This window comes from Tiliqua scincoides, chromosome 5, assembly GCF_035046505.1.
Source record: "Tiliqua scincoides isolate rTilSci1 chromosome 5, rTilSci1.hap2, whole genome shotgun sequence".
Classification (NCBI taxonomy): domain Eukaryota; kingdom Metazoa; phylum Chordata; class Lepidosauria; order Squamata; family Scincidae; genus Tiliqua; species Tiliqua scincoides.
In genome coordinates, this window is record NC_089825.1 from 77,734,850 (window position 1) to 77,746,867 (window position 12,018).

General features: G+C 43.5%; 1 protein-coding gene across 2 annotated transcripts in view; it reads right to left on the reverse strand.

Annotated features, from left to right (window-relative positions):
* Nucleotides 1-9,793: 9,793 nt before the first annotated feature.
* SCN4A (sodium voltage-gated channel alpha subunit 4) overlaps nucleotides 9,794-12,018 on the reverse strand; it is a 74,582-nt gene continuing 72,357 nt past the window's right edge. For both annotated transcript variants that reach the window (XM_066627117.1, XM_066627114.1), the window contains one exon: nucleotides 9,794-11,094. In XM_066627117.1, coding sequence (XP_066483214.1) covers nucleotides 9,794-11,094 — 1,301 coding nt within the window. The remainder of the gene's footprint in view (nucleotides 11,095-12,018) is intronic.

The window sequence follows — 12,018 nt, forward strand, 5'->3', positions numbered from 1 at the left end:
CTGAGCTCCTTTGAAGAGCAATGAAGCTAACCTTTGCTACACCTGAGCTGCTTTCTGGCAGCTGGAATGGTAAAGCATCCTGGTTACAGTATTGTTACAGAAGTTGTCTCAAGACTGAGCCACACAAACAACTTTCCAATGCATTTGAAACCCATATTTCCCCCAGTCAGTATATATTACTCTCCCGGAGTTCTATGGGAGGAAACCATGGTAAGTAACTTGTCTTTGGCTGGGTTCAACATGTGCCCAGATCTGAGATTCATCTCACTTTTGGGGAAGATTTGGTAGGAGGAGGCCAGAGGAGTAGGTGGAAGATATCTTCACCCATCTTTGATAAAGACCTTGCTAATAGTGTTCTTAAAATTTGGGCAGGTGGGATTGGACTGGAATTGTCCTTCCAAGATTTCCTTCCATTTTAAATGTTTCAGCTTTTGCCATCCTCATTCTCGCATTGGGCCTTTAAACTAAAAGTGAGATAAGCTGGGGAAGTAGAAGATCTTTAAAATATGAAGAGATGCTTTATACAGTCAGAAAATGCCATGTTCATGGTCTAGCCAGCTACAGTCTACACTGCCTTGTTCAAGACAATTCCTAGACCCTACTGTGTGAAATCCTTTAGCCACAGATAACTGAGATGGTAACAATCACCTTCTGCACATGTGGGAACCAGTGCAACATGGAATCACCTGTGTGTGCAGCCAAGGGATGACTTTTCTCCACTTGTACACCCACTCTCCCATCAAAATAATTCCCTTGATACGTCCTGAGTATCACATTAACAACCCAGGAGGGCGGCTTCTTCGGTGGGTTGCAGACTTACCAGCTCAGACAGCAGCAGTTTCCTTTCTCTATAAGCTTCTTAAATTGAGAGAGCAAGCCCTGGTCCAGTCCCTACCAAACTGGTTGTTGATGGCAGCTAAATGCCCAGTGTAAGAAGCAGTTGGGGGTCGGGAGGATAAATATTTGGGGAGGCTTTGATTTTTCTTAACACATAAAAGCATACCTGAAGCCATGTCCTCTTGGCAAAATGCTGGTGTTGTTGGACGACCGTTTTCCTCCTCTCATCTGTACTGCCTGCAGTCCCCTCTGAGCTGTTCTTATACAGGTAGCCATGATTATGCATTGGGTCCCAAACATGTGTCCTGATGCATAGATCCATGCGGACGGAGATCGTTAGCTCATCAGAATCAAGCACATAAGAACACATACACACGTATAGACGTCAGTGGGAACATTTGGAGCATTCGGTCTAATACATTAACCAATTAATTAATTAATTAAGTGGTCAAGCAACTGCTTCTGTGTATGCATATGGCTTTCTGCATATGAAGCGTATGTGTGAATTTCAGTATTCTACTATCCGTGTGGATTACAGCACAATAAATGACATTATAGAGTGTGGGTACATTTTTTTGCCCTGTGTGCATGTATGTATGTAGAGGGCAGTTGCTCTATGAGATGTTTGTTCTCTGAGTGTTGTTTGCCAGAAAAAAAAGGCATTTGGAGCCTGCCTACCCAGAGACCTCAAAGGATAGGGCTGGAGAAATTTGGGGAAAGAGACATTCAGTTTGGGTTGTTGGTAGGCAAAGGAGATGGACCACAGAATCTAGTCCAGAAGGGATTTAGAAATCTGGCTTGGCATGGTTGGATCCAGGTACAGCCAGGGCTGGGCCAATATATGTTCCCTAATCCAGAATGTTCCAGTTGTGGCACAGCATGAATGGCCACCTCAGTGGCCCCTGGTGGTGATAATGGGATGGGAGAATGGTAGTTTATACAAATTCATACATCTCTCTCCATGTTTCCTGTCCTGTCTTGGTCTTGAATGTTTATGCCTGGTACTGGTCATATGGGACAGGATAGAGATTTTGTGGTACACTCACGTCTCCACTGCACAACTGACTCACTGCCTGAACATGTAAAGATGGTCTTGGGGGACCCCTTCCCCCATGTTATTAACCTAAGATCAGGGTGTAGGACATACTTCATGATCACCATGACAAGCACGGAACTGTCCTAGCATCGTATCAGTCCAACACACATGACAGGTCACACTCTGGAAGCAATATTTTCTGCCAGGCAATTAGATGATGATCTGTGCAGGCTGGGACTTCTTGTGGTCTCACTATTGGCATGAATAGATCACTTCCTATGCAAAATTGCATCAGGCAGGATTCCCCTCTGCTGGGGAGGGGGCGTCATTAAATTGGTCCATCCCAAAGTCCAAATGGTTCCCAGGTTTCCAGTTTCTGGTTGCCATGGCTGATGTTTCTGTCAAGGGCTTGATTGATTTGTGGCCTACAGAAATGACTTGGGCTGTAGACACTATTGCTCTGAAGTGGGGTCTTCCCCTCTGCAGAGCCCATTCATTCCACTCAACCAAGCTTTGGTATTTCAGGAAACTGGAAGCGATGAGGCAGTTAGAGTGACAGCTTGATCGCCAGCTTGTGTTGAGTCTAACTACAGGCTGGTGAGCCTGCATTTTTGAGCTGATTCTAGAGCAATAATGAATGACTGACTTTTCAGCCACCATTTTGTCAACAAGGTGCTGTCATTATCTTGAATGGTGCAAAGGCTTCTCAGGGTTGGACCTTGCCCTCCACAAACCCCTGTGACATGTTAGTGAATTATTTTGCTAATAAAATTGCTTACATCCTATCCCATTTGGATGCCTCTTAAGATGTGTCGGAAAGCCATCTGGTCACATTTGCTTGGATGAGTTTCAGTTACAGTATTACAGACTGTGGATGAGATGTGTTTGCTACCATTCACCATTCACACTGTTAACCAAGACTGTTAACCAGGTTAACCACACTGTTAACCTCTTGGTAAGACACCCACAGGGGCTTTTGTGACCTTCCTCAGGGATCCTTTGAGCCACGACATTTCAGGGCAAGGTTTGTGGGCACCTAATTAATAAACATGGATTTGGGAATGAGAGTTATGGACCACTTCTCAGAAGCCCTGCTGAGCTTTGCTTCACATTACAGTGGTCAACATGTAAAGGTCATCTCTCAGGAAAGACATTGTGGGAGGAGGAGCGGAGAAAAGCCCTCCACCCAAGTTGGGTATCCAGTAACCAAAGAGGCAGCGACATCTGGGTGTTGTTTTTTTTCTTCTTTTGCACTGGGTTGTTTTCAGATTCAGCAGCATTGAGGAGTCCTTGTGAAATCCTGATCACTGGCAGCTCAAGAAGGTAGCACAGAGATGAGGAAGGCCCCAGAAAAGATAGCCAAAATGGCCATTGAGGTGGATCATCTTTCCTGTAAAGAACTTGAGGTACACTACAGAGGTTTATAACAAAGCACTCCAGACTCCACTGCACACAGCAAGCTGGAGCAATTGTTCACCTGTAATTGTCCTGCCCCCCTCCCTTTTACAGGTGTGGACAGGAACTGTACAGCATACCCATGAAGAGTAGCAGCACAACTTCCTAGAGGAAACAGATTGCATCTAACTGGTAACCTGTACCTCAATTTCTCTGAAAACTAGACAAATACACATCTTCTAGAACCTGACTTGCTGGATCAAAGTTGAGATTTTTCAAGGGTTCAACTCCGCCCAAAGTTAACATGACTAAAACAGACACCAGTTACCATGTGGTCAGCATGGAGGAACCAGTTTTCTAGACTCTAGCCATGTGGTGAGCCAAGCTATACTCTATTCCTGCAATCCTGAGAACCAGAATCCTCACTCACTTTTCTCAACAGTTACTGTGGCAGTGGAAACTTTTTTCCTCCTATAAATAGTATACAGGAGGGAGTGAATGGGGTCAGAACTGTGATGGGACAAAGCAGTAAAGCTCCCTTAACCTGCCACAATTTTGTGCAACCCCCCCCCCCCCCAATTTACCAAATAAAAAGGCAAAACTCTGGGCTAAATTACACATTCCTGGGCCTATGTAGCTTGGCCCTCAGCATCTGGTTCATGTAAGAGTAAATTTGTCCTTGGCAAAGTGCCCATAAAATGCTAATCAGGTCAGCCTGCTATAGGGTCAGTTCAACACACGCACACACACGCACACATGACCTTTCATCAGCCATTCCTATTCATCACAGAATCAGATTTCACACTAGCATCTTTGGACCAGTAAAGAGATATGGCATCAGATCAAATATGGATCTCTCCCTCTTGCACCATTGCCTGGAACTGACGTCCTCCTTGTCCTCTGAGACAAGGCTGGCACATTTGGAATAAATGTTTTGCAGGAACAAGCTGTTCCAAGACCATCGTGACTGTATTTGCAAAAGACGGGCAGGGGAGGATCAGGACATCTCTGAAGAGTCCTCATAACGTTGTTTTACAAAGTGGTAAAGCACACATAGCTGGTGCCAGACATGGGCAGTGCAGGGTTTTTGCTGAGGCACAGAGCAACTGGGAGCCAGCACAAATGTCACTTTTTAACACATGGTTTTGATGCTCTCATGTAGTTTTGATGGTTGTCCGATTGCATTCACTTGTGGTTTGTTTTTCCAAGCAATTGACAGAATTCCTTTCCCTCCTTCTTCCCCCAACCCTGTCATTGTGATTGGCTTTATTGCCTGGTTCAAGTTGTTTGGTTGGTTCAAGTACTTGATTGTTTCAAGTAACATTTGAGAGGACATACACATGTAATGTGTTATGTGTGGCTGTGTGTTTAGAAGCAGACCTGACTGCCTCCAAAAGACGATTGACAGGAGAGGTTAGCCCCTAAGAAGGATGCTTGGGGGGGAGGTGTGTGCTCTCAGGGACAAACTAGATGTAATAAGATTGGACTCCTGACTCAGTTCACCCTCTTCCTGGCTCCCCTAACCATTAACACCACCCTGCGACAAGTATCTCCTCTTTGCAAGTTCTACAAGATGGTTGAATTTGGGATTTTTGCAAGACCTCTTGTACTTCCAGGAGCCAATGTTTCCAAGAACATCGGAGACATTTTAAAATAATCACTGGGAGAAAATATACTGGGAGAAATGTGTGGAGATTTGACATAAGAGAGCCTTAAAGACCAAAACAGAGCTATGCAGGTGTCAAGCCCCTTACCACTACAAGTATTTTTCGGCATCCAAGATTTTACAGACACTGCCCACTGGACTTCATTTGCACCAGGAACATGTGACATAAATTAAAAGGAGGTGGTTGTTGCAGAATGAAGTTGCTCGATTCTAATTCTCCCCCCCCCCCCAGTTCTAGTACTCACCCTGGAAAACAGAAAAAAATAGCAGGGAGTACATTTTCTTCTTAAATTAATACATACATAAATACATATAGTTGAGCATGTGTAGACACTAATCTCTGAGAGCCCAATCCTATCCAACTTTATAGCTCCAGTGTAACCACAATTCAGCCTCATGGTAAGGGAATACATGTTCCCATATCTTAAGAAGGCCCCAGTTACTGCCCCTCCACCACAGTATGCAGCGCACACCCCACTGGCACAACTGCACCAGCACTGGAAAACTGAATAGGATTGGGCCCTATGTCACTGGGACTAAGAAAAAAAATTCAGAGGCCATGTCTTCAGGGAAGGGTTAAGCCCCAGCACCTCTGTTTTTAGAAATTAAACCAAGAGGGATTAAACTAAGAGGGAAATTAAACCAAGAGGGAACACAGGTGTAGCTACAAGAACACCAGTAATGAAACAGACATGTAGTTCTAAATATAACAATGACTCATTTACAGTTTATTTTAAGAAATGTACAAAGATAACATTGCACTAGCTTATGGAGTTAAGCTTCCCCCCCCATCGCAAATTTTATATGTACAAGCAACAAAGTCTATTCAAAACAGAGCAGCGTCCTCTTTCCACAGTTGTTCACATGTAAACACAATTGAAAACCCTGCCTCAAGTAATGTTTTACTACATCCTCCCTCCCCCTCCCCATGTTGAAAACTGAGGTGTTCTAGTCAACAACTGGAGAATCCTGGCTTTGCCAGTTGCGAAGAGAAGCATCCCTGACAATAAAGTGCTGGCTTGCATTCAAACAACTTTTCTTGATACAAACCCCCTACAGAGTGCTCTTTGCTTGGGGCAGGGAGAATATGGTTTATCAAGAAATTGCCTTGAACCACAAGACTGGTAGGTTAAACTGGAACAATGAGCAGGGCAGTCATGACTATATTCTTTTCTACAAAGGCAAGTGAGAAATGAAACCAGTTCTCATAGGCAGTCTCAGCAATTTCCAGTGATTCTAAGTTGAGGCAGATTCTAAGTTGAGTGAATTTGAGATGCAAAAATTCTCAGGCAGGGAATTGGCTTGCAAAAATTCAAATTTATATTAGTAAAATCAGAATGATGTGGTTTCTTTCTAACCATATTCCAGATTATGGAAATTTTGGATTGGAAGGGTTTGGAAGGAACCATGTACATCACCCTAAACTCCTTGGAGGAAGGGTGGGGGGAAAAAGAAGTGAGAAATAAATAAATAAATAAATTTTAAAAAGAGGGTTTAAGACTTGAGGCACAGCTCATCAGGGCTTAGCCCCATAACCTAGTTTCAGTGCCTGGGAACAGCCCAAGGACATGTCAAGTAATAACAACAAAGACAGGTATCTGCATCTAGTGAATGCAGTCTGTGTGCAGAAACAGTTTTCTGAAGGCAAATCTACACTGGGAGCACACAAACCAGAAGTGTGGGGATGGGGAGGCCACATTCAGAGAGTGGAAGCATAACTTCATAGAAGAATCCTATAAAATGTCTAGACTAGACTGCAGCTGTACATACAAACGGGTATCAGTGCAGGTTTATTTTGCTTCAGGATGAGCTTGCTTGGTTTCTCATTCGCTTCAGTCCTCAAATGACACACGAGTTTGTATTCATATCTAAAACTGATTTCCTCTTCTCCTCCCCTTTATTTTTCAGGAACGCTATCCTATCATATTTTTTCCTTCTCAAGCACCATACACTTTTATTCAATACATCAATAGTATGAGAATGAGAAGATGGCTTTGTGCTGCCACTTGGTCCAGCCATTCAGCACTGTCCATCACTAGCTTCTGCTGGAAGCCAGCAGAACTGGTTTCCCCTGAGCTCTATCTTGCAGAGAAGACTGAATATCTGGCCAGGAGAGGGTTGGTGTGCTTTGTTCCACAGCAGCTTCACTGTTCTCCTTACACATGTCTGTATATACCTACTGTTAATCTTAAGAAAGGCTTTAAAGTCTTCAGGCCATATCCTCTGATCTTATGCAGCAGGAATAATGGGAATCTAGAGTTTTTAGTGCCCTCAGATTTTGTACATCCAAGATGTCCTGTCATGTGCTGATTCTGGCTCTCTAGGTAAAGATGCTCAAGAAGCCTTTCATTCCTTCTAATGAGGAAGTACCAGACCTTCCCTGAGGGTGGGGATTCAATTGAAAAGCCACAGAGGCTTGCTCTGGGGGAACAGCATCTTCAAACTAGAGGAATGGCCAGCTAGGCCCATGGTCCAGCCTGCTAATATAGGTGGAACCTCAGTATCCACTGATTTGGTATCCACTGATTTGACTCCCCACTGATATAGAGGTCTGCCTTGTAACAAGGAAAAAAGCATCAAAATCCAATTTCCTACGTCACACAGTTAAATAATTATTTCATCCCCACTAGATTCCATTATTTAACCCCATCTAGTGGCTATAATGTGGTATAGCATCTATACAAATGCATTTTGGGGCAACAATGGAGGAGCAAGAAACCTGGAAGAGGGTCTTTAAACCTGGGTCTTTAAACCTGGAAGTGGGTCTTTAAAGGAACAGAACCCCAGTGGATAATGAGGCATGACCTGTATTCTGTTTCCAACAGTGGGCATTGTAATGTCTGCCTCAGAGGTAGAGTGTTCCTATTTATTTACTTAATAGAATTTATATCCTGTCTTTGTACATACCTTAGGGTGTGTCTTGTTCAAATGAGAGAGGAGAAAACCTGGGACAGTGGAGGGAAAACTGGAAATAACACTCCCTACAGAAAGGACTCTCCTTTTTCTTTTCACAATCCATGCACGTCCACTGCTTTTCTGAGGCTGGTTGAGGTGGCTGAGGATGCAAACTGCTGGGGAACATATTCTCCCATGAAATGAATGGTTGCTGCCCAACCATTTTGTGGAGGAAGTTTACTTTTGCACATATCCTCATTCACTTTAATGGGATGTTTACAGTAAACTTTCCTGCTGGAATATCCACATAGCGGGCTCCCACCTTTCAGCGGTTTAGCATACTGTTGTAGGAAATGACCTGGCACAAATGAAGGGACACCTTCACTCAAGGCATTCCCTTCTCATTGTCCATGAGAACCCACCATGTGGACTCCAGGCTTCTGTAGTACTTCATGGCCACAGTGTGAACTGGAGAGGAAGAAGCAAAACACCGCACATTTCAGGATTTGGGGATCAGAATATAGCACATCTCTTAGCTATAAAGATGTGCCTTAAAGAGAAATGCAGCAACATGGCAAATACAGAACAAGCACAGCTTACATTCCTATGTGTTTGGTGGGGTTGAGAATTCACAAAAGCTTCAAAGCTGACAGTAAACCCTGAGAACAGGTCAGCACATGACTTTTGCTCTTTTTCCCTCGTTTTAAGGAACTATAGAGTGTACAAATTGTAAGACTTAATTGCACTTTAAACCACTTCTATGATAATCTCTGAAGCTCTTTTGGATACCCAAAAGGAAAAAGTCAAACTCAGTTTTTAAGACATTGCAGATATTAGTTCATAAAATTGTCCCATAATTTCACTATTATTCCATTCATTCACCATGCCTTTGCACTCTGGCAAGGATCTCAAGCCAAAAGTGTATCAGACTGTTATCAGAAAACAGTTAAATAATTTCTTTAACTGTCAACCGGAAAGTTCTATCCATCCAGTTGTTAATGTCTGAGAACCAGTAAAGATGGCAATTTTCACTGCTAGTGTCTTTAAGACACATATAGAAAATGGAAAATGGACAAAAACACAAGTTTTCATGATGTTTGAACAATTCAATATCTGTCCCAACTGATGCCAGTTATTAAGTTCAGGCTGCATACATTCTGTGTCACCATGATCCTGTACAATCTTCTCACAAGCATAGAATTTGCCATTGGGTACAAAATCCATCATCATCATGTTTTCATTTTAAAAGTTTCTAGTTCTTAAGGCTGCAACCATAAGGCTTTTAACTATGCAGGCAAGTCTAATGAAATCTCTTTAGTCCTGTGTTTGTGTACAGACACTTTGAGAATGATTTCCAGTGTAACAGAAGCAAGGCTTCAGTGCTCTAGGAACCTCTTTGTTCCTCCCATGAGTAACACAATAAATTATGCAAAATACTCAGCCACATAAAAATTTGCATAATTTATACAGACCACAATTTTAGTTGTTTTTAAAAGTAGGAGGGAACAACAGCTCTGGTTAAACTTTCAAAACATTCAAAAACACAGTTCCGTGTGTGTTGCTTGAACCTGACTGCAGTGAAACTATGAAGACTTGCATCTTTGGCCATTTCTCCCATTTCCACTTCTTACATCATTTCTTAAAAACTCTAGTAGGAAATAATATTGGAACCGGCCCTGAAACGTACTACATTAGATGCCACCCTTTTCTTCTCACCGGCAAGAGAGAGAATTCACATTTACCTCATTAGAAAAAAAAATTCTCTTTGCACATTGTGGTGAATTTGAAAAAACAAGCATCCAGAGTCAGTCTTCCTTCCAATGATGTTGTGCTGAGTATCTGAAATTTTGGAAGAGAACATGGTTAATTCACTGCAGCACAAGATACGGAAGGGTCCTCGCAAGGGAGATGACAAGTCCTTGGAAGGCAGGTGGCAATCACTCCTTGGTCAGAAGTGCTCTGCATTATACAAATGATTCTTTGGCACCAGATTTGGAGACCTCCTTCCATTCTTTTGTTTCAGCTGAATTATCTTCTGTTGTTTTGCTAGGATTTTCCTCCTTCCCTTTTGTTTCCCTGGGATCATCCATAGTTACTGGAGGGGTGGTGGGACCATCTGTAGTTTCTGGACTGGCAACTGGCTCAAGATCAGGTGATGAAGATGTTTGTGGTGACATTTTAATTTCTTCCTGTGTGCCTGAACCCCTGTATATTTCCTTCATTTTGTCTGCAATCATCCCTTCCTTTTCTGGGGCTTCTTCTTTCAGTGTGTCCTCATCTTGGCTGTGTCGATACATGTACGAGGCTTGCTTCACTGATCGCCTTAGTAGATGTCGCCGGTATGCCCGCTGGATTTTGATGGCACATACTTCCTCATGCTTTCGTTTCAGGGTTGTGGTAATGGGTTCATATGATACTTTTGAAGGATTGGCAGCCATAAATTTCTCCTCCATTGATGCTTTCAAGGAATCCATTTCCCCAGAGTCTCCCAAAACTTCTTTGGTAAGTGCAAAGAGAATGTCCAAACAGTGGATCTTATCCCCAGGTACCATGGGCAAATCCATCGTGACCAACTTGATCTTGTTGGGTTTAGCAATTCGAAGTGGATCTTGCAAAGTGTCTACAAAATCAGAGAGAATGCTGTAATTGATGAATTGTGTGGCATCTGGGTCAAACTTCTCCCATATCTCATAGAACATTTCAAAGTCATCTTCACACAGTGGCTCACTGCTCTCCTCTGTGGCTACATTGAAGTTCTCCAAGATAATTGCAATGTACATGTTGACCACAATCAGGAAGGAGATGATGATGTAGCTGCAGAAAAAGCAGATGCCCATGCCAGGATTACCACAGTCACCCTTCACTGAACTCCCAGGGTTCTCCAGTTCAGGATCACAGTCTGGGGGCCCACTGTTCAGGATGGGGTTCAATAAACCATCCCATCCAGCTGAGGTGGTAATCTGGAAAAGGCAGATGATGCTGTTGCCAAAAGTCTCAAAGTTGAAGATATCATCAACACCAGATTCCTTCCTCACATAAGCAAAGTTAGACATCCCAAAAATGGAGTAGATGAACATAACTAGGAAGAGGAGGAGGCCAATGTTGAAGAGGGCTGGCAGGGACATCATCAAGGCAAAGAGGAGTGTCCGAATGCCTTTGGCTCCTCGAATCAGCCGGAGAACACGTCCTATTCTGGCCAGACGGATGACCCTGAAAAGGGTGGGTGATACAAAGTATTTCTCAATGATGTCCGAAAGGACAAGTCCTGAAAGACAATTAGGAAGGTGTTACATTTTTCCAAGAACAATTATCCCTTAATTTAGTTATCTCTCTTTAGTTCAGGGATCTCCAAACCCTGGCCGGGGGGCCAGATGCGACCCGCGGCAAGCCTCTTGTCCCCTGAAAGCCTCTGGCGCACTTGGTCAAATGTGACAGGAACTATGCTCTGGTTGTGTCTGGAGGGTGTTCTAAGGGCCATAGAGTTTGAATGAATGAGCCCATTCATTCATTTATTCACTCATCTAAGTTCCATCTCTAATTTATTTATATAAATTTTATATTTAAATTTTTTTCCGGCTCTCAACACCGTGCCAGATATTTAATGCAGCCCTCTGGCCAAAATGTTTGGAGACCCCTGCTCTAAGGGGTGGGGGCAGGGGGAAAGCAGAAAAACGATCCCCAGGATTGCACCCCTGCGGGGGGAGGGGGTGCTATTTTTTAACAAAAACATACATGCTTCCAAGGTCTAGGGGGTGCGGGGAGCCCCACGGAGCACTTGCAGGGCTACCTGCAGCTTCTAAACAGTGAAAGTTACAAGCGCGACAAAACCAGAAATTCCACTACCAGTTTAATTGCGCTTGCAACTTTCACTGTTTAGAAGCTGCAGGGAGCCCTGCAAGCACTCTGCGGGGCCCCCCACACCCCCTGGACTCTGAGAGTACATATGTTTTGTTAAAAAATAGCACCCCCTCCCCCTGCAGGGGCGCGATCCTGGGGATTGCTTTGCTGCCCCTGCCCCCACCCCCGCCCCCACAAAGACTTACCCTGGGAGTAAATCTACTGGGAAGTTTGAGAACCATTGCTTTACTGTATTTCCATCACAACTGTACAAAATTTAACCAATCCATATATAACTAGGTACATTTATAACTTATATAACATATATATATGTTTTATTAGTCTTAGGCTG